The 23,160-nt window shown below is 38.7% G+C and overlaps 1 protein-coding gene across 12 annotated transcripts in view; it reads right to left on the minus strand.

The window, feature by feature from the left end:
- The window catches only part of DMD (dystrophin), a 2,032,119-nt gene that overhangs the window by 1,387,312 nt on the left and 621,647 nt on the right, over positions 1–23,160 (minus strand). For 11 of the 12 annotated variants that reach the window (XM_061627390.1, XM_061627384.1, XM_061627379.1 and 8 more), the window contains exons 8-9: positions 5,850–6,025; positions 3,621–3,755 (exon numbers count right to left, since the gene is read on the minus strand). In XM_061627390.1, the coding sequence (XP_061483374.1) occupies positions 3,621–3,755; positions 5,850–6,025 (311 nt within the window). The remainder of the gene's footprint in view (positions 1–3,620; positions 3,756–5,849; positions 6,026–23,160) is intronic. The other variant, XM_061627388.1, reaches the window with a different exon arrangement.

Here is a 23,160-nt window from a genome sequence, read left to right on the forward strand (position 1 = left end):
TAGAAAGAGTAGTTAGGTTAATGAGATGAACTGCTTTGGATGTATCTATTACTTTAACAAATGAGGAAAAAGCCACAGCTGAGTCTGAGTCTGAATCCCTCACCTTCAGGCAGGACAGCACCCGAATGAAGTGGTAGAATGGACTGTATCACTTCAGATTGTGAGAAGGATGTGCGCCATTTGCCAGTGCCCCCCTCCCCATATTTCCTGATGGTAACAAACTAGTATATCAGAAACAAAGATCCTAGCCCAACCATACTGTGTTAGCTTTGAACATATAGTTTTTATATAAAGTGTCATTGAATGTTGTGGTCTTCCCAGAAGCACTCTGAAGGAGAAAAGTTAATTATTCTTTTCTGGACATGCAAAATTTGGCTTCAGTCATTCAGGCTCTTGTAACCTCTAAACCAGTTTACTGTAATACACTATACATAGGACAGTCTAGGAATTTCAGTGTGGTTCAGGATGAGGCTGCCAGGGCCCTGACTGATTTCCCAGATCAGATTAAACCGATCTTTTACCTCTTTGTCTCTTCTTGCTGGGCTAAGGACTTCCTGTTGAGCTCCTTAGCTCCAGCACTCCATTGCTTAGCTCCAGTTCCAGCTCTAGTTTCAGCTCTAGCCCTAGGCACTGGTCATAGACACTACTGCAGCAAAACCAACAGAGTGTCTTGTGGTACCTTAAAATGAACAAATTTGCTATGGCATAATTTTTTGTGGACCTCAGTCATATCATACATGCTGGATGTCAATCAAATAAAAACTGGTTACTTCCCCATTTAAAACAGGTGGCATGGAGATGTTAACAAGTTTTTAGTGCAAATTGGTAACCTGAACAGCTCCTCACCAGCAGCAATAGAACACTTAGCAGAAACACAAACACAGGGATGAGACCCTGCAACAATCCAATATGCCAACACTGTCCCCATATCTACGCAGGCAACACTATTACAGAAAACAATAATGTAAACCACAACATCAAAGGCTCCTCCACCTGCTCATCTTCCAGTGTGATAGATGATGTCATCTATCACTAATGTATTTCTCTATACAGGGCAAACCGGTCACTCTATAGGCAAAAGAAATAATGGACACAAAATCTGACAACAGGATGTGAAATATTTCAAAACCAGTAGAAAAAAAATTCAGGGCACTATGCTGACCTTAAGGTGGCTATTCTTGAACAAAGGAACTTCAAATGAAGAACCAGTATGAAACTCCTTAGCACTTATCAAGTTCAATTCTATCACCTGCGGCTTGAATTGAAATTGCAGTTTTTATCTTACTATAGGCGTTAATTGACTTGGCAATGCCAGCATGTTTATCAGTGCTACTCTGTGAATGGTCAGTGCAGTTTTTTTATGTACATCTAAGCTTTTTTATATTTATCATAATTGTTTTTCATCCCCCCCTCTCCCCTCCCCATTATATCATTACCTCAGGATAACACTTCATTCATCAGATAAAGTGGGCTTTGGTCAACAAAAGCTTATGCCATAAGAAATTTATTAGTCTTTAAGTGTCACAAGACTACTTTTTACTGCAATAGACAAACATGGTTGCCCTTCTGAAAAAATATTCTGTACAGATTCACTTGATATTCACTTAATATTCCATTGGATATTCATTTTCTAGAATAACTGGGGGACAAACTATATATGAGTCACACATGTTAAAATATTCCTTTTATACTTGTCAATATACACAGCTGTTTTGCTTAATTTTGCTACTATTTAAATAAATCTGGAAACCAAATGCATTGCTGTGACAGGAATACAAAGACTTGCTAATTCTCCTATACAAAAAACCATAAAAGTACAGTGCCGATATAATTTTTCTGGAAGAGTTTTCTGCAAATCTAATTCTACATGTTGAAATTAACTCCCATTTGACTCTAGAAAAAAATGAAAGTGTTAATAGTTAACCACTCTAAGATAAAATGTTCAGCATGTGGCCATTTTCACTAAATCTGGGCGCTAAAGTGTCATTCAGTTATATTGATTTATTCCATCCCCTTCAGTTGCACATTTTGCTTTGTTTTGTTTTCTGTAGTTCATGATTTTCCTTGGTGATGAGTGAAAATCAATTGCCCATTTCAATTTGTTTTGGTTTATTGGGCTTAAAGAAACATTCAGCAGGACTGGAGAATGCTACAAGTTAGCTGAATTTCAGACCAAATGCTGATATTTACTCTTTTTAAAAAAGCTATAAGGTGGATATGAATAATTTCATTCCACTAAGTTTCTAACCATAGAAAATTGGTAGCATCCCTATGGAGAGACTGGATTTGTTACCTTGACAAGGAAGGTTCATATCTCACCCCATAGCACTGGGCCAGTCAGCACAACAAAATGAAAATGCAAAAACAAATGCTCTAATTTCCTGACAGCGGGTCAAGAGACCTAGCAATAAGGAGGAATGGTTAGAAAAGCCAAGTCACAATGAGAGGTAGATAATTGTTATGTTCGGTTTGTTTTATTTATTTTGTTATTATGTACATTGTTGTCATTTATTGTTTACTTATGTTTATTTAAAATGTGATGTATTTTTCCTTTTAATTGTACCAAATATGAATTGTATATTATATATTGTATATTGATTTTTATGTTGTAAACCGCCCAGAGAGCTTTGGCTATGGGGCGGGATAGAAATTTAATAAATAATAAATAATAAATAGATGTGAGTAGAAAAAGATGGAATGCTCATGTGTCTGTAGACCATGTGACTAAATTAACTCATACTGCAGAATGATGTTACCATTCTTTGATCACAGACTTTATCACTTCCTTGCATAGTGCTGACAGGTAAACAGATGTTTACAGTAATGGGTAGGGGAATCTGACCAATAAAGTTAACTTCTCCACATTTCATGTATAAGGTAGTTGTAAAGGACACAAGATCACAAGCTAAGGTGCTTTAGCACTTAGCCTTTTGAGAAGGCAGGAGCACCCACTAGTACAAGGTTCCCCCTGCCAATTTTGGGTGATTCTTCCCTCCTATAACACAGACCACTGTTCAGAGGAGTCTCGGACCCTCCAAAGACATTTTCAAGGAGGTGCAGAAGGCTGCAGGGTGAAGGAGAAAGATCTGTTGTCCTGAAACATTATTTACCATGGATAGAAATACCAAGCTATGTCCAGGATAAAACACTGTGCCGCTGGTGTCTTCGGTAAATTTGGTAACTTTCTTATGAATGACCAAATCCCATGCCATATTGCATGCTACTTGTGACACTCCTCTCAATTTAAAATGAGGGTCCATTGCATATATTCAGATCAAACCTCTCTTGAATGTACAGGGCTTTGGATCCAGGTCTCTGATTATAAGTAGTTTATGGAGGTAACTCAAATTCTGAAACCAAATGTTGTTATCATTGTCTTACATCTTTCTTATACTCACCTAATGCACAAAATTAGGTGTTATTTTGTCAAGAAAAGTAAAATGTATAGCAGAAAAGGATTGACTGATACTAAAAGCAAACATAAAAACTAAAAAAAGAGTATTGATGAAAATGAAAATGGACACAAGCAAAAAAAAAATATCTCCAAAGTGCACATATATTCCACAGCAAGCACAGGCATATTAGAATAATATTCACAACAAACAGTAATGTTGACAGACCTGTGGAGGGCACATCCTCCCTTTTTGGTAAGGGGACATGACATAAGCAGCTTGTGTGTACGCATAGCTTTTGAAGCGAGGTTTAGGTGGAGGTGAAGGGGTGCGCACATGGCCCTGTGCTACACTGACTTTGATCTAAGGAGAAGAAATTAGGAAGAAAAGCAGACATACACTGATGAGCATGCTTAATATAATGGATGAAATGTATTACTTGTAGGGGAGAATACCAGCAGTTCAATTCTATCTTGTAAAAACAGAGCTGGCATTAAGAGTCAAAACTATGTGGAAAGTAGGAGTCATTTTCATTAATATGACATCCTTTCATGAGAAATAGAAAGACTCCTTGAAGTACCAGATAATTATTCCTGGTGTGATACCTACAATCAGTTAAGGATCTTTATAATTCAGAATACTCAGAAAGGAAGCTACCAAGGACTTGTAGTAAGTTCTGAATAAATGTGCTCAGCAGTAACTAAGTGGTCATCAGATCAACTAATCTAAAAATGATAGTGTCCCAGAAATAAGACAGTTAATTAATAATTGGAATTTCTATTCACTTCAGGAAATATAATTTTCAAGAATGGCTAGTTTCTCTAGAACTGGAATTCTGTTGCCATGGTGTGCCTGTCCAAGTAAAGAAACACATAGTTGAGACTTTCCATAGACATCAAAATTTGAATTAACATAGACATTTTTTACAAGGAAACGGCACTATGAGTAAACAACCCGTCATGTTTCAATTGAAGAAATTCAAGCAGCTATAACTGTTTCATTTATAGGAATGTGTACCCAAGGAAGAGATATAGAGGTTTTTCACTTCATGGTGTCATTTCCTTATAAAAACTAACCCTAAGAAAATAATAATTCAGAAAAACATTTTTGTCCTAGACAAAGAATATGGAAAGGAAAAAGAAAGGGAAGAAATACCTGCAAAAGAGAGCAAGAATTGGTCTCCGCTCAGTTACTTTCATTCAAAATAATTCTAGAGGCACACAACTGAAAGTATTATACTGCTTGGGAAAGTTTATGGTCATAGGTCAATATTTTGCATCAAGTCTCAAAGCAAGACAAACAAAATTAGAGGTAGGAGGGCATCAACAAGGCTCTAGCAGCAGCTCATCTTGATGGAAGGCTTACTTCCTCAAGCATTAGCTCTAGAAGCTGACTCGGGTTGGAAAAGGTTTGCTTCAACCAAGACCTAGGCATTCCCATCTTATATTTTCCTTTTGACCACACATAAAAATGGCACATTATATGGAGTGGACTTCTGTTTAAAGGCCAAGGAAATATCTTCTCAGAAATGCTTGGTGGATGAACACCTATCACTCAATCACATTTTTGAGTCAGAGTAGTTCTTCCAAGGTCATATAGGGTAATAAATGATTTTTGGTGGGTTTCTGATGTTTCATTTTCTGCTTTCTGTTCATGAAACATTCTAAGTAGGATAGTGTGGAATTAAAATCTGTACAAAGATGCTGATCTGGGACACATGCTTTGACGTGGAAGCTGCTGTAGGAGACCCAACAGGTGGCTAAATGCAAACATTACCCAGTGCATATTAAGCAGTGAACATGTTCTACTATTTACACATAAATGATTTAATGAAAGACTGACAAAGATGATGAACAGAGCAAAGGAGTTAAAAGCAAAGTGGCCTTTTAAGTAAATCATGTCTGTTACCGTTAAAGCATGGTAAAGCCTTACTACTTCCAAGATAAGTGCTTTGAGTGTAAAATACAAAAATAACACAAAACCTTACCTTGTATGGTCTTGCTTCAAATAAGGAAATGTAGCATGCTATTGAAGCCTGCTTTGCATCATGTAATGCATAAAAGGCATACATGTCTTCATTTCAAAAACAGCCCATTACTTAGAATCATAGAATTGCAGAGTTGGAAGGGACCTATAAGGACGTCGGGTCCAACCCCCTGCTCAATGCAGGAATCCAAATTAAAGCAATTAGACTTCATGCATGGCAGTTAACAATATACATCATGCAAATAAAACCATTTAGCAAACATAGTGTGATATACACTGTTAGTCATACTCAGAGTTAACCCATTGAAATCAATGGGCTTGTGTAACTTGCCCATTGATTTCAGGGGGTCTACTCTGAGAATGACTTGGCTGGAGCTCATTCATAGTTTCTTTTTAACTAAATATACTACAGAATCTTGCTCTTTATTGGCTATCAAAATTAGAATATAAAAACAACAACACAGGACTCACCTGTTGAGAAAAGCGCTGTTGATGTAACTGGACATGTTCTCTGATGTGCTTTGACTGCCGTGGCAATGTTTCCACTTCCTGGATGGCTTCAAGAGTAACTTGCTGTGGCAGGACTTGGAAGAGTGATGTCACATACATCAGTATGGACTTCTTATCAGGATAAGCAGTTGCAACATCTGGAAAAGCATATTAAAGACAGAAAATATTAGTTTGCAAGACTTCACAGAAAGCAAATAGGCTAATGAGCAAGCCATTGTCCATTTAAGCCAACTGGGAACTAATTAAAGTACTACAGCCAACTCCAAGCTTTTATATGAAATTTGAATACAAATGAGGAAGAGCAAAAGTTCCAGAGGAGAAGCAATAATGACTCCTCTAAATTCTTATTTTTTCTTGCTTATAGTTCTTCTTACATTTAAATGCAAACACTGTGTAGTTAGAATAGATGGCCTTCATAAAGTGAGCTATCAAAAACTACATTTTATTTTAGGTGATGCTACTGCTGCACAAACAGGCATATGTTAATGAATGGAGGAGCTATACTAGGGTAATTTGAATGTAGCAACTAACACTAAAGGGATGACTTCTTGAAGTGAGTGTATAAGAGTCAAAAGATTACTTGGAACTGCATTGTTTAATTGCCTTTTCCAATGCAGACTATACAAATAGGGGCTGTGGTGTCATTTGGGTGCTACTGTTGGATTTATCTCCAGAAAACCAGAAATGCAGCTGCAGTGAAATTAAGATGTCTAGGAAAGACATTTGAGGGAAACAGAACCCTTCAGGTTTTACCTTCTTCCCTTCTTGTCATATGTGAGAATATTAATCTATTAAGATTATACACTTCTTCTAATCTGAAATACTAGAGGAAACCATAACTGCTGTTTTCATTAATATGAAAGGTATGTCTTTTGGAGGTTATCAGCCTATACAACTTACATGGGAGTAAATTTCATTGAACCCATTAGGGCTTACTTCTTAGTAGACATGTAAAGGATTGTACTGTGACTACAATTACTGTACCAGGAAAAGATGTTGATTTAGTCCACCATTTCAAGTCACTACAATTTATAAAAATGTACATTATGCAGTAGTGCTTGCAAGTAATTCCTTTGTTGTGGCAATTAAAATTTACATCATGTACTCAGTGAAGTGAATCAAGATGTAAAGAGGTTGTTGTATAAGAATTTATCATTACTCCCATAACTGCTTAAACATTATCATTGGCAGAAAGCCAAGAGCTATTAATAGCAATAAGGTTTTATTACAATAAATCTATCCCAGCTATCAGCAAGGTACAAACCCTCTCTTAAAGTTATAACTGTAGAAAAACAGACACTCCACATTATTTTTCTAATTTTCCATGCTTATTTTTAGTGCAGGCTCAACATGCCTGGCTCTTTCATGTGCCCTACACACTGCTTAGACTCTAAAGCAGGAAAAGCAAAGGAAACAGATCAAAAGCATATGGCGTGAGGAGATTGGTAGATGAAAATCATGTGAACTAAAGCCTCAATCAGTGGCTGCAAGTGAGCTGAGCCTTATCTACCACAGATGTACTGTAGCCACCTATAAAGTTACTAATGAACTACAGGTTTTCTGAATTGCAAAACTCAGATTTAGGAGTTCTGCTAATTTTGGGCCTGAAATCTACAGATATCCCTTACAGGGCTAAAAAGGTACAATATTTTCTGGGCTTTCCCTCTGCTTTGCCATGGGACTATAGATCACATGTCTCTTGGGGGGCAGGAGTGCTCCTACCTTTGACACTAGGCAGTATAACTTCTTCTTAGAAGGACCCTGATAGCCACATTGCATACTAAACACAGCCACCATCCAAAACTCCTAACACTGGTTGTTCTGCAAGCTGATATACATTAACCTGCATTATGATTTGTTTCAAGCCTCAGGGTCAACAGAATACAAAAATAATGAAGACGTTTCTAAATTTACGGATCCTAATAATAAAATGAAATAGATGAAAAAGCTATGAAATAGACTGTCAAATTGCTCCCTTCAAAAATAATTCTTTTTTTAATCAGGCCAGTTAGGTCTTATTAACTAGATGCCTGTGACAACCTTGACATTCCTCAGGGAAACAAAAATGCATTGACTTAGCAAGAAGATCTAGTTTTGAAGCATAATTTAGTCACAGGAGAATAGTATAGGATTATAATGCATCAGACAGGCAGGGAGCTGTATGGATTAAATAATATTTCACATTCATCCACATATATCACCCTTTCAGGAAGAACTACTTACAGCTTGGTAAATTCATTTCAAGGCATTGGTACAGAATGTCTTTTTCACAACTGTGAAAATGTGTAATATAGGCTTTTAAACAGTCACTTGCTTAGGCCTCTAGGCAGGAAAATTTCTATAAACTGGAAGAGAGTCGATTCATTTTATTTTCTTTTAGACTACTAATGTATCACAAATGACTTAGAGAGGTGTGAGCAAGCAGGCTGGTACGGTTGCTGGACTTAATTGCAATGCTGGTGCAACATCACATACACTTGACTTTGTGTATAATTAATATGTTCATTAATGATATATTTCTTTTACCATAGATACCATAGTATTTAAACTACATTAAGCAGATGGTGCAGAATGAACTCAAAAAACTAGAAAGGATATTCAAATGACTGATGAAGCCCACTACAGATATATTCAGAGTAATATTTGTAAAATAATCTCAATTACATATTTATAATGGTGAGGTCTTTTTTTCATTCAAGGAAGATATTTCTATTTAAGAAAGATGTGAGAGTTATGGGTAACATACAAAGAACCCATGGACTGAAATGGACACATACAGAGAACCTATGGACTGGTCAACAATGCAGCTTTTGTAAGCATTAACAGGTGTAATAAAATCATCTAAAACTTGAACAAATTATTTATACAAATAATGGTTTGTATATAAACCCAGCATGAAGAACCTGAATGAACACGATTGTAGAAAAGCAGGACAGGTGCATCAACAACATATAGGAGGCACCTATGTCCTCTCTCCAGTCCATTGTAGTGCATGTGTGCCTTTCTGAAGGCTGCCGGAGAAAAGGAGAAAAGAGAAGAGTTCCACTGAGCTCTATGGGGATTCCCTCCTATATGCATAGGTGCATGTGTAGGGAAGGGTTGAATTCTGCCTCTTCTTTGTATTAAAATTATACAGAAACAGTGACAGATTTTATATTTTATAGAAAAGAAACAATGAATTGCAATATTTATGTGATGTTAAACTTCTAGCAAAATTGAATTATCACAAGTTTATGTAACTTTACAATTTAAGGCTACGTCAAATATCAACTGTTTTACCATATAAATCTTTTCTTTGATATCTACTTGTTATTTTGGTCTTAAGTATCAATAACAAGTGTGGAAGCCTTCTGATCATCTGAGCCTTCACTACAAAGAGAGTTCAGGCACAACTGACTAAGCATTGTACTATAGCACAACCTCTATTCATTTCAATTAAATTCCCAAAAACAAAGGGATAATGTGCAGCAGTGGTGCTTGATTTCCTTTCCTGCTTAAACATGTGTAAATAGCAGAGCTAAATTGCTTGGATCATTAGTGATGAAGAGCTACTATTTAACTGGGATCATCATTTACTTAAAGTAATTTTATTTCATAGGTTTGTGAGCTATGTGAATGTGTTGGCTGATCACTGGACAAATTTCCTAATGCAAACAAAACAAAACAAAAAGAATTCCAACTTAAATTTTCAAGAGTTATAGAGGCTATGTTCCAGTTCAATTTAACCTTTGCTGGTAGAAACACAACGGTAGAAGAAAATGTGGCTGCCAGTAAGCAGTGTCTCAAAAGACTGAGACAAAGCAGTACTTGAGACCTATCCCACCCTCTAGCTGTGGGAAGAAGCTATCTCAAATGCTTATAGAAAACGTTTTGCTTTTAAAAAAAAGAGAAAATAAAATAAAAAGACCTAGATTAGTCAAAAAAAATTAAGGTTATAACATTCAATCAACAAATATTTTGGCCTTGTTCTTTTGTGAGACTAGCAACAGTTTGTCTTAGATGCAGAACTTCCTCCCAGATGTAAGACATTAAAGAGCTATATAATATAGTATTATTTATAATACGTTTCTTACAAAATTCACTATGGCTCTACTTGGGCAATTTAAATTCTATCCATGGAGAGGACACGGCAACTTACCCTCCACCCCAATGTTCTCACATTGAGCAGGTAAGCCAGAAAGGGCATTGTAAGCAACTCTGGCTGAAAGTAGTTACAATCCATCCCACAATCAGGGTTTCCAGGTGCAGGGAGGACATTAACACTGTACAACTGAATGCACCTACAGTCCACCTTCAGACCTTCCCTTTCAACATGGGCATGGGAGGACAGGAGGGGGCATCAGGGCTGTGGAGTCGGAGTCGTGGAGTCGGGAGCAATTTTGGGTGGAGTTGGAGTCGGAGTCGGTAGAAATGTACCGACTCCGACTCCTTCATAATAGCAAATGTATATTAACTAGTAATAACAAAGTTACAGTAGTAAAATGGTAACACAAGGCATTTCATCACCACCATGTGAATCCAGAGCTTGGAAAAGTTACTTTTTTAAACTACAACTCCCATCAGCCTCAGGGATTGGGCTCGTGGGAGTTGTAGTTCAAAAAAGTAACTTTTCCAAGCTCTGGATTCACGTGGTGGTGATGAAATGCCTTGTGCTACCATTTTACTACAGTAAATTTATTATTACTAGTTAATATACATTTGCCATTTATGAAGGAGTCGGAGTCGGACAGTAGAAAAATAGAGGAGTTGGAGTCGGAGTCAAAGGTCTGGTGTACCGACTCCACAGCCCTGGGGGGCATGGACAGTGCATGTTCCCCCTCCACAAACAGAATTTAAGAACACATTAACAGGGGTTATTTATAATGGAAATGTGAGACATTTAAGAAACTGGTGAGCCTGTCAGTGATAAATTAGAAACAAAATGCTTGTCAGATGGTAATAAAAATAGTCTGCTGTCCTGATTTCCAACAAATTGTGCCAAATTTGCTATTAAAATGTGATTCAAATATGTGGCAATGGGATGAATGTGAAAAAAGAGACCAGAAAAATACAGAGACAAGGCTATCTGCTTTCACATAAAGTTCCGTATCAGAAGAAAAGCAAAACTATATTCACTGGAATAAAAATAAAATAAAACCAGCCCTCAGATTTATTGCTACTTTTATTATGTATTTGTGATCAGTGATGAATTTTATTTATCCACTAGACCTGCACCATTATTGTATTAATAGCTTCGCTAAATAATAGTAAACCTGATGACATTCAGTATGGACACCAGTTGATGCATGCAAAAATAATTAAAATTTCCTTAAGTTATACTGACAGCACAATCCTATGCCTGTGAACTTGGAAGTAAGTTCTACAGGGTTCATTGTAACTGTATTTTGATTGTAGCTTTTGGCTACAACCCTATGTAAAATGTTTGTGAGTAGTAAAATGAAAACGGAAATGGACAGCCTTCAAGTTGATTCCGACTTCTGGCAACCCTAGGAATAGGGTTTCCATTGTAAGCGGTATTCAGAGGGAGTTTACCATTGCCTTCCTCTGCGGATGAGAGGCAGTGACTGGTACAAGGTCACCCAGTGAGCTTCATGGCTGTGGGGGAATTTGAACCCTGGTCTCCCAGGTCGAAGTCCAACACCTTAACCACTACACCACATTGGCTCTCACACTAAGTAAGATAGTTCAGATGTAATGCTAAATTGTAGGTTGTTGTTATGCAAACAAACAGACAAGGACCTTAAAACCTGCATATGTCCTTCCACCCTTGCCCATGACAATGTCTTTCTCCTTTCCTAGTTTTGAGACAAGCCACAGGCATAGAGACAGTGACTGACCCAAGGTCATCCAGTGAGCTTCATGCCTGAGCAGAAATCTGAACACTGGTGCTGCCAGTCTAACACTCTAACCACTACACCACACTGTTGTTATGTGCCTTCAAGTCGATTACGACTTATGGCGACCCTATGAATCAGCAACCTCCAATAGCATCTACCATGAACCATCCTGTTTAAATATTGTAAGTTCAGGTCTGCGGCTTCCTTTATGGAAAACCAATTATTTATCTTTTTTGCACTCCATGGTATGTGCACAGCTCTCCTCCAACACCACATTTCAAATGAGTTGATTTTTCTCTTATCCACTGTTTTTACTGTCCAGCTTTCACATCCATACATAGAGATCGGGAATACCATGGTCTGAATGATCCTGACTTTAGTGTTCAGTGATACATCATTGCATTTGAGGACCTTTTCTAGTTCTCTTATAGCTGCCCACCCCACTCCTAGCCTTCTTCTGATTTCTTGATTATTGTCTCCATTTTGGTTAATGACTGTGCCAAGGTATTGATAATCCTTGACAAGTTCAATGTCCTCATTGTCAACTTTAAAGTTACATAAATCTTCTGTTGTCATTACTTCAGTCTTTGAACTTTCAGCTGTAGTCCTGCTTTTGTGCTTTCCTCTTTAACTTTCATCAGCATTTGTTTCAAATCATTACTGGTTTCTGCTAGTAGTACAGTATCATCTGCATATCTTAAATTATTGATATTTCTCCCTCCAATCAGCTTCTCCATATTCTGTCCTTACAGTAGCCTCTTGTCCAGAGTATAGTTTGCTCATCAGGACAGATGCTGTGGCACCCCCATTTCTCTTAAAGCATTCCATAGTTTTTCATGATCTATACAATCAAAAGCTTTGTTGTAATCTATAGAGCACAGGGTGATTTCCTTCTGAAATTCCTTGGTCCATTCTATTATCCAACGTATGTTTGCGATATGATCTCTGGTGCCTCTTCCCTTTCTAAATCCAGCTTGGACATCTGGCATTTCTTGCTTCATGTATGGTAACAGCCTTTGTTGTATAATCTTGAGCATTACTTTACTTGTATGGGATATTAAGGCAATAGTTCGATAATTACTGCATTCCTGGGATCCCCTTTCTTTGGAATTGAGATGTATATTGAATGCTTCCAGTCTGTGGGCCATTGTTTAGTTTTCCATATTTCTTGACTTTTTTTTGTCAAAATTTGGACCGATTCAGTCCAGCTTGTAGCAACTCTATTGGTATTCCACCTGTTCCTGGTGATTTGTTTCTTCCAAGTATTTTAAGAGCATTTTCACCTCACATTCTAAAATTTCTGGTTCTTCATCATATGGTTCCTCCATGAATGAATCTGTCATCCTGACATCTCTTTTATAGAGTTCTTCACTGTATTGCTTCCATCTTCCTTTTATTTCATCTGGGTCAGTCAGTGTATTCCCCTATTGATTATTCACTAATAGGCAAAAAACCTTGCAGTTTAAGAATGGACCTATAGTCCACAGCTATTTCTATCAAACATTAAAAAGCAGGGAAATTGGGCAGCTATAGTGAATGCACCAGGGGAGCAGGACACCTGACCTCCTCTCTGAGATATTGGACTGCCCTACACATTTGTCAAAATGCAAACACCATTTGGGTTGGTCTTTCACAGTCCAATCCACTTCCTGTGTAACTTGGAAGAATTTGGTAACATGTGCTTCTGAGCATATGGTGAGTGGTGACAATACCTGCCATCTCCAAACATGGAGAATTATATTTTTGTATGTTTGTTGGTGTTCTTACTTTGCTTCTTTCCTGTGTTACTAAAGTTTCTACAGAGAATCTAAACTAGAAAATTTTATTTCCCTCATTGTTCATCCTAGAAATCTGTGTCAAATTTATTTTTATTAATTTCAATGTCTTTTTATTGGTCAATGTCATATGATGGTGAAGACAGCATTTTTTTGTTTTTCAAATTGGAGGTTATGTTCTATTTCTATTTTGGGTGCATTAACAGTTGAATCCGAAACTGCAGTTTGATGTAAAATCAGACTGATTACAATATGTTGCTACTTCAGCAATGACTCTAGCTGTTGGGGAAAAAAGGATGCATGTTTTCAGCCTGCTATGTTTAAACCGCTTTATTTAAGGCAAGGTGGGCACGGTCAATTAAAAACATAGAGCACACCTAGAATTTTGCTAGAATATATTTCACCTCCCACAGTTTTATCTTGTGCAAATTGAGACACTCCTGAGGTCCACTGGAGACTATTCTGCAGAAGTCAGTGCCATTATTCCACAGTTATGTTTGGAGTTTTTTTTAGTGTAAATTTTGCAAACTGTTGCTGTACTTCACATATTCACAGAAATAGAAACAAAAGAAAATGGGAACGTCATTAAAATTGCAAAGTAAATCAGACATATTTAAAGTGACCATCTGAACTATATCAACTGTCTTAATAATGTTGCTTCCTCCCTACTAAAACAAGATCAGCACAGCACGTCTTCTTTCTATTATTTGGGCTGATTGCACTCTCGTGGCTGTATAATTCAACATCCCTACCCTTGGTTTAAATTTCCCTTTCATTTCTTTAATCTTTTGGAATAGGGCTCTTGTTCTACCCTTTTTGTGGTCCTTTTCTATTTCTATACAATAACAATTGTAATAGTTATATTTGTCCCTATGTACTAGTCGCAGTATCGTCGCATTTATGGTTCTAACCATGTTTCTATCTCCTTTTGCTTTCCTTCTCTCTTTAACCATTTTAAGTTTCTTCAGTCTTCAGTCATCCATTGAGGTCTTTCTCTTTTTTTAACTACAGGTATTGTTTTTTTGCATGCTTCCCTGATATTGTCTCTGACTTCACTCCATATTTCTTCTGGTTCTCTGTTAACTAAGTTTAAATCCTCAAATCTGTTCCTTAGTTGATCTTTATGTTGATACATTCCATCTCTTGCTTGACAATTTCTAACTTCCCCTGGTTCATGCTTCTCACATTTCATGTTCCTATTGTGTGTGTCGTACGACTCTGGACTCTCCTTTCGCATCTGTGTGCATCAGCCTCTGGGCTTCCTTTCGGCTTTGACCCAGCTATGTCATTAGTCACAGCACTACTCTTGTCCTTTGTTCTTCCCCAGTAGCTCGGTGAGTGCCTTCTGACCTGGGTGTCTCATCTTCCAGCACTATCTCATGTTACATTGTTCACAGGGTTTTCATGGTCAGAGGTGGTTTATCATTGCCTTCCTCTGAGTTTGGATGCATCTTAGTCTGGTGTCTCAGCTTTGACCATTCCGCCTTGGGTGCCCTTGCTAGGAGTCTAGCCTCTTGGGTCTAGACTCCTGACAGCATTGCTCTCAGCTTCTTCAACACTCTCAAATCCCTCACCACAGTTAGGTGTGCATCCTAGAGGGGGACACCACACTGGTAGAAAAGGCCCTTCAAAGCTCAGGATGTTACTTAATATCAATATTTACTAATAATATTCAAAGAAAATGTTTGTCAGCTAAAATATTTTACAAGGTGAAAGCCAACTAAGAACTGTGAAATGTTATTAAAGATCCTGAACAAGTAAATTAGAACAGATAGCTACCAAAAAAAAAGAATAATCAGTGACATACAGCATGACAGCAGCTTTTCAATGCCAAGTAATTAAAGCAGTTAATCAAGTGGATGACACAAAATTGCAAAAAAATTGGCATTTTGTACAGTTAATTACATGTACTATAGTGGTAGATGGGATGGGATAACTACATAATAGCTTTTGGATTAGATTGGCAGAACGTTTCTGCTGCCCTTCTGCTAAGTGAGCTAACAGGGAAAACATGAAACCATTTGTTAAGGAGAGAGTGACATAGTAATGCTGGGAGGCTGAGGAATTCCTGCAGCACAGTCTGTAAAGCTTTTAGTTTCAAGTGAAATCAGCTGTTAAGAACAGGCTAAAACGTGACTAGAGAAATATGATATAAACAATGTTTACCAGGACATTGCAATTGAATCTTTTAGCAAACACTGTTATAATAAATAATAAAAAGCATTTTTTTAAAAAAGTGTTTCATGTTTTTAAAGTAGCCCAAAGCAATGGACACGACACTTTTAAAGATTTATATTCTGATCCTGGTGATCTGTTCCAGGCACAGAAACAGAATAAGCACAATACAGATCACTGGCAAGCCATGGTATCTTCTTTATTTCAATGGATAAAGTCAATTAGGGGATGATGTGGAAATGTGCACAAGCCAGGAGTTTGACAGAGTTGTGAATCTTAGGACTCAGGAGTCTTCCCAAGGGCTATGGCAGGACTACAGAGAGGGAGGGATTGAAAGGAAAGGAGGGAGGACTTTGCTTCTTCCCACTGTCTGCTGCTATACCACCACCAACCCCATGCATGCAGACGTGCAAAGGTAAAGATAGGGATTATGCATTTGAGGCTGGGTAGACTGAGAAAGTGAGCACATTAATTTCCAAAGCCCCTTGGACTGTCTCAGGAAATAAACCAATTTGTGGTCTTTTGATGGGGAGGGTGAACCCCCTCCCACAAATTTGTTCCTGTCTGGGTCAGTCCAAGGAAAACGTGGGGAACTATATGCATCTCTTAAAGTTAGATCCATGGAAAAACTCACCAAAGATTACTGGCAGAATCTGACTTTTTCATCCCCCACCTTGGTCAACTCCCTCAGCCCTTCCCCCTGCAAAACCTCTTCAAAGGGTCAGACAACACTGATAAATGGAGTGGGCTGTTGCCTCTGAGATTTGTGGATCCCCTTATTCCCCTCAGTCACCCTATGGCACAGTCTAGCCCATTCAGCAGGGTCCTCTGACCCTGTGGAACCACTTTTTAGGGGTCTGGAAGGGCTGCCCAGTAAGGAGGGTGTGAGACAGTCACCTTCCACAAGCTCTCTTGTACAAGATTTGTGCAAGTCTCTTTATCCAGCCCAATACATGTGCAATTTTTTTTGCTTTCATAATACTGCTCCTTTCATCGTGTGTGTGCATTCCTGTACTTTCAAATATCTGCTCCCTTTGACTGGTAAGAGCCAGGGGAAAGCAAGGTCCACAGCCTCTACCTTGAGTTGCTGATCTCAGAAACCCAGCAGTAAGGGACACTGGGTTGCATCTAATGCTCTATTTGCAGAGTTCAACTTGCACAATGGCACTCGTTCTCTCCACACTCCCACAGCATCTGCTCCAGAGAGTCAATTTTAAGGGGGGGGGGTTGTAGGGGAGAAGAGATGAGGGGAAAGTTCCATTGTGCAAGCAGAAGTCTGGCTAGTGGAAAAGCAGCAGTGGATATGATGCATCATCTTACGTGGGCAATAATATCATTTATAAAACATTTTTTCAATGTTCAAGTAACTCTGCATACATTATTATAGTTATCCTTACAACAAGCCCACCAGGCAGACCAGGAAAATTATCCTTGTATTGTATATGTGAGGTGGTACTGAGATTTAGAGAACAGTGGCTTGCGTAAGGCGGTCTGATAACTACAGGTAGATATATGTGCTCTGCATGTACATGTATATTTCTTTCTTTCCCTCTCCACACAAATATACACATTTAGAATACGAGGCTGATAATTTAAGTGCCTAAATATGGCTTTTATTGTTTAACATACTTTTAACAATCTAATAGCCATTTCTCAACGTCGCATACAATAAATCAAAGAAAGAGCTTGGATTATATTTTATTTTCTCTGTTAAGTGCCATGCTTCAAACATCAGACCACATACTGGTACAACATTCAACCGAGATAAAAGAGTTTATTTGCTAGGATTTTTTTGCTGACTTTTCTTTTAATGAAACTGTCAAGTACAGTCAGAAAGCATATTTGCAAACTATACTTGACAAAGCTTTCAGATTGTCAACTATTTTATACGTACTTCATACACTTTTCATATGTTTTTGTCTCCTCTCTTTTCCCCACCTTACTTGCCAATTTTTTAAAGATCAATAGTGGGTACACAAATGCCACGTTACTTTTATTTCTAAGCTTTTCTCATCACACAGTCTATCCCTCCCTTTCAACAATGCTCCTCCTCTCCCATTTCTTCTGCTTCCATTCTCCCATGACTTGTAGATGCCCTGCACAAAAAACTTCCCTCAATGCAGCTTAAAAATAAGTCCTATATCATTTGGGATTCTGATTCTGGGTACAAGAATTGATTTCAACTGAAAAATGAAGCACGCACCCATTCGGGGTGGGTCATTAAACAGTCAATTTTGACTAGGATTGTTTGTTTCTTCCCAGGAACAGCCCTACAATTAGGCAGAATGAGCTGGTTTCCTCAGGCAGCTGATTTTGGAATGAGACAAAACTGTTGATTTTTTATATTATTAATATGGCATTTTTAGTCCCAGGGAAGAGGAGAGGTGTTTGTGGGATTTTTTCTCACATGCCACAGTAACGTGGCTGGCTTTAGTACACTGTATCTTGACTCTATGGCACAGGAATGGAAATGCCATTTGCTTCTCTACTCAAGGCAGCAAAATGTCTTGAGCTAGTCCTGTTGTTTCCTGTAGTAAGAAATGCCTCTTCCTTGTGAGGTAAATGGGCCAAGAATCAAGTCCTCCTTTGGCTACCACAACCTGCAGTTTTGCTTCCAACTTAGAAAGCACTTCAGATAACCTGTTGGTAGGGGAGTACCATTAGTTAAGGCTCAATCTGTACCTTCCACCTACATCTCCTTAAAGTTTGTAGCACACATGAAGGGCTACAGCAAATGAGTGAGAAATCCATTGCCTGGGACATGAACACTTGTCAACTTCAACTATTTGATTTAAAGTTTTTTGTTTTTGTTTTTTCAGTTAAAAGCTTCAGAGAAGTGAATACAGGATACATTAAAAATAAAAGATAAACAATACAGTCTAAATAATCCTTACACTTGGTATAGATTCTAAAATTAATTTTAGTGCCTTACATTCAAAAATAAAACACCCTTCTTCATGCCAAGTTCTGTCCTGGAAGGTAACAAGAGTTTCCTGAGGCCAATAGGACAAAGACAAATCATACTCAAAACCATATCATTTTACATGGTGCATTGGGAAAGTGGAAACTGAGGTGGGGACAAATCTTTCATAAAAAGGTTTGTGCAATGTCTGCCCTCAGAGGAGATGAGCATTTAGCATTTGTCTTCCAGGAGGGCAGAAAGAGAGAGATGTAAATTGAAAAAGATCTCTCTCTTGAGTTCCTGTCAGACAAGAAGCGAACATCACCTTGTATATTGGAGGGGAAGTTTATGACTTGGCAGGAAAGAAAAGAGGATGCTGGAATGAGGTGTCATGTACTTTTCCCAGACATAGACAGCTTTAGCACCAAAATTCTGCCTTGTATAGTAATCCAAGTGTGTGCATACTTCACTCATTTCTATCTGATGGAGAAAGAATCTGAACAGAAACAGGAGACTGGGGCTTTGCTTTGTTGTTCTTCACTAGCTTTTTTGGGGGGGCGGGGATTTCCATCCTTTCATCACTGATTTTTACAGAGCACCCAGACTACATCCTTATCAAATCATTGCAGTCCAATGTTCTCTGTTATCTTCCTGTACTTTTTCATACTTAATTTGTGGCAAAAGCAATTGCAGCACCAGGAAAAATGCTATTGCTTTCAATTTAAACATTTCCTCTTTGTAGATCCTTGTCGATTTATGGCTTCTTGTTTAACACAGCTGTGAGAGCAGTGATGAATTGCCCCTTTATTTCCTGCAGAATAGCCTCTCTTAATTGCCCCCGTGCCTGTTTTTGCTCCCTCAGGACAGAGCAACCTTTACTTTTATTATTGATTTACTAACATTTCTCCTCCCCTTTTCTTTTTATACCAGAATAGCACTATTCCAAGGGCAGTTGCATTTTAAGACTAGGAGGAGGTTTGTATAATCCCCTCCACACTTCTTGGATTTGCCATCAGGAACTAAAAGCTTCAAATGGTATCAGCAGCAGCCTGGGTGAGGAAGCTCTGCCCAGTAAGAGAAGCAATCCTGGTCTTAATCCATACTAATCAGGAAGCAGTAAAATGGACTGAAGCTACAAGCCACCACTCTAAGTATGGAACAGGCGAGCAGAGGTATTGGAGGGAAAGGCAAGTAAGATACTTGCATGCTTGCTGTCCTTCCAGACTGCCCCCAGCTGCGGTTAACTAGGAAAGGCTATATGCACTTCTCCGAAATGTGTGCTAAGCCAAGAACTAGTGGCAAATTATTGCAGAACATGCCAGCCTGGCCTATGTTGATAAAAACTTGTTGGGCAAAGAGGCAGGGACTTGCTTCTCCCAAATGTGTCCTGTAGGGAGTGGGTAGTTTTGATCTTTAGGGATTTGATATCCTTAGCATTGAGAATCAAAAACAGGACTGGGATTTTGTTTGTGTACTACCCACCCCACTGTCCAACAGTCTCCCTTCCCAGGTTCTCTGAAATTACTGCAGGTGTGGTATTAGAGACACCCAGTCTCATTGACTTGGAAGACTTCAAGATTCATGCCAAGCTGGCATTATCAGGTATGGGCCAATGCATGTGGCAGGACAGACAACAGACCTCAAACTGGATTGGGGGGGAAGATGATATATTAGTAGAGGGGTCAGGCTTGACTCCATTGTCATAGACAAATCATTACCAGTACCAGACTGGGTTTTTTTTGGGGGGGGAGGATCTGTAAGTGAGGGTGCCCAGTTTGATTCCATTGTCATAGATGGATATTTATTTATTTATTTATTTTATATTCCATCTTTCCTCCCAATAGGAGCCCAGGGTGGCAAACAAAAACAGTTTTAAACATCTTAAACATAGACATTAAAATATATTAAGACAAAACATCTTTAAAAAAATTTTTTTTTAAAAAAAGCTTTAAAAATATGTTAAAAAGTAATTCCAACACAGACACAGACTGGGATAAGGTCTCAACTTAAAAAGCTTGTTGAAAGAGGAAGGTCTTCAATAGGAGCTGAAAAGATAACAGAGATGACGCCTGTCTTAATATTTAAGGAGAGGGAGTTCCACAGGGCAGGTGCCACCACACTAAAGGTCCATTTCCCATGTTGTGCAGAACAAACCTCCTGATAAGATGGTATCTACAGGAAGCCCTCAACTGCAGAGCGCAGTGATCGACTGGGTATATAAGGGATAAGATGGTCTTTCAGGTATCCTGGTCCCAAGTTGTATAGGGCTTTGTATACCAAAAGTAGAGCCTTGAACTTGGCCCAGTAGCAAATGGGCAGCCAGTGCAGTTCTTTCAGCAAGTTGGCCCAGAAGGATACCATGGTCAATGGTATCAAAAGCCACTGAGAGATCAAGTAAGAGTAACAGGGTCGCACTCCCCGTCCTTCTCCCAATAAAAGTCATCCATCAGGGAAACCAAGGCCGATTCAGCCCCATAACCAGGCCTGAACCCAGACTGGAATGGGTCACGATAATCTGTTTCATCCAAGAGTACTTACAATTGCTGAGGCACACCCTCTCAATCACCTTTCCTGAAAAGGGGGTATTTGAAACCGGTCGGTAATTATCACAGACCAATGGGTCCAGGATTGGCTTTTTCAGGAGCAGTCAGATCACTCCCTCTTTCAGAGTGGCTGGAACCACTCCCTTCTGCAACGATGCATTGACCACACTCTGGATCCACTCAGTCAGACACTCTCAGCAAGCTTTAATAAGCCAAGAAGGGCAAGGGTTAAGAGGACACGTTGCTGGCTGCATCAATGCAAGCACTTTGTCTATGTCATCAGGCCGTATCAACTGAAACCATTCCCAAGAAGTTGCAGCAGACGTTGCACTGGACATCTCACTGGGGACTACAGTAGCTGTGGATGGGGCACCAAGATTGCTATGGAGGCAAGCAACTTTACCCTCAAAGTTCCTTGCAAACAGTTCAAAGTGGACCTCTGAATGATCTAGACTCTGTTTCCTGGAGCTGATGTCAACAGACCACTGACAGAAAAGCTCCACTGGATGGCTACGTGAGGATGCGATGGAGGCAGTGAAGTGGGCCTTCTTTGCTGCCTGCACCACCACACGGTAGGCATGGTTATGATGTTTTACTCGTGCCTGATCAGCCTCACTGCATGTCTTTCACCACTTGCGCTCTAGCCGTCGTCCAGCCTGTAATCTATAAAGCACAGGGTGATTTCCTTCTGAAATTCCTTGGTCCGTTACATTATCCAACATATATTTGCGATATGATCTCTGGTGCCTCTTCCCTTTCTAAATCCAGCTTGGACGTCTGGCATTTCTTGCTCCATATATGGTAAGAGCCTTTGCTGAAGCATCTTGAGCATTACTTTACTTGCATGGGATATTAAGGCAATGGTTCGATAATTACTGCATTCCCTGGGATCCCCTTTCTTTGGAATTGGGATATATATTGAACTCCTTCCAGTCTGTGGGCCATTCTCTAGTTTCCCATATTTGTTGACAAATCTTTATCAAAATTTGGACAGATTCAGTCTCTGTAGCTTGTAGCAACTCTACTGGTATCCCATCTGTTCCTGGTGATTTGTTTCTTCCAAGTATTTGAAGAGCAGCTTTCACCTCACATTCTAAAATTTCTAGTTCTTCTTCATATGCTTCCTCCATGAATGAATCTGTCATCCGGGCATCTCTTTTATAGAGTTCTTCAGTGAATTGCTTCCATCTTTCTTTTATTTCATCTCGGTCAGTCAGTGTGTTCCCCTGTTGATTATTCAATATCCCTACTCTTGGTTTAAATTTCCCTTTCATTTCTCTAATCTTTTGGAATAGGGATCTTGTTCTTCCCTTTTTGTTGTCCTCTTCTATTTCTATTCAATAACTATTGTAATAGTTCTCTTTGTCCCTATGTACTAGTCGCTGTATTGTTGCATTTAGGGTTCTGACCGTGTTTCTATCTCCTTTTGTTTTTGCTTTACTTCTCTCTTTAACCATTTTAAGAGTTTCTTCAGTCATCCATTGAGTTCTTTTTACCTAGAGGTATTGTATTTTTGCATTCTTCCCTGATATTGTCTCTTACTTCACTCCATAGTTCTTCTGGTTCTTTGTCAACTGAGTTTAAAGCCTCAAATCTGTTCCTTTTTTGATCTTTTTTATTCTTCTGGGATGTTATTTAAATTGTATTTTGGCATAATGATTGCTTTGTTGTTCTTCTTTAGCTTTACTCTGATTTTCGATACGACCAGTTCATGATCTGTACTGCAGTCTGCTCCTGGTCTTGTTTTCGCAGCAAGTATGAAACTTCTCCATCTTCTGCTACCAATTATATAATCAATTTGATTCATATATTGACCATTTGGTTATGTCCACGTGTACAGCTGTCTTTTTGATTGCTCAAAAAATGTGTTTGCAAGAAACTAATTATTGGGTTCACAGAGTTCAGTAAGTCTTTCTCCTGCTTCATTTCTGTCTCCTAAGCCCCATTTCCCTACAATTCCTAGTTCTTTTCTGTTCCCTACTTTTGCATTCCAGTTCCCCATGTTTATCAGAACATCTTGTTTTGGTGTGTGATCAATTT

Source organism: Rhineura floridana, chromosome 5, assembly GCF_030035675.1.
Source record: "Rhineura floridana isolate rRhiFlo1 chromosome 5, rRhiFlo1.hap2, whole genome shotgun sequence".
Lineage (NCBI taxonomy): Eukaryota > Metazoa > Chordata > Lepidosauria > Squamata > Rhineuridae > Rhineura > Rhineura floridana.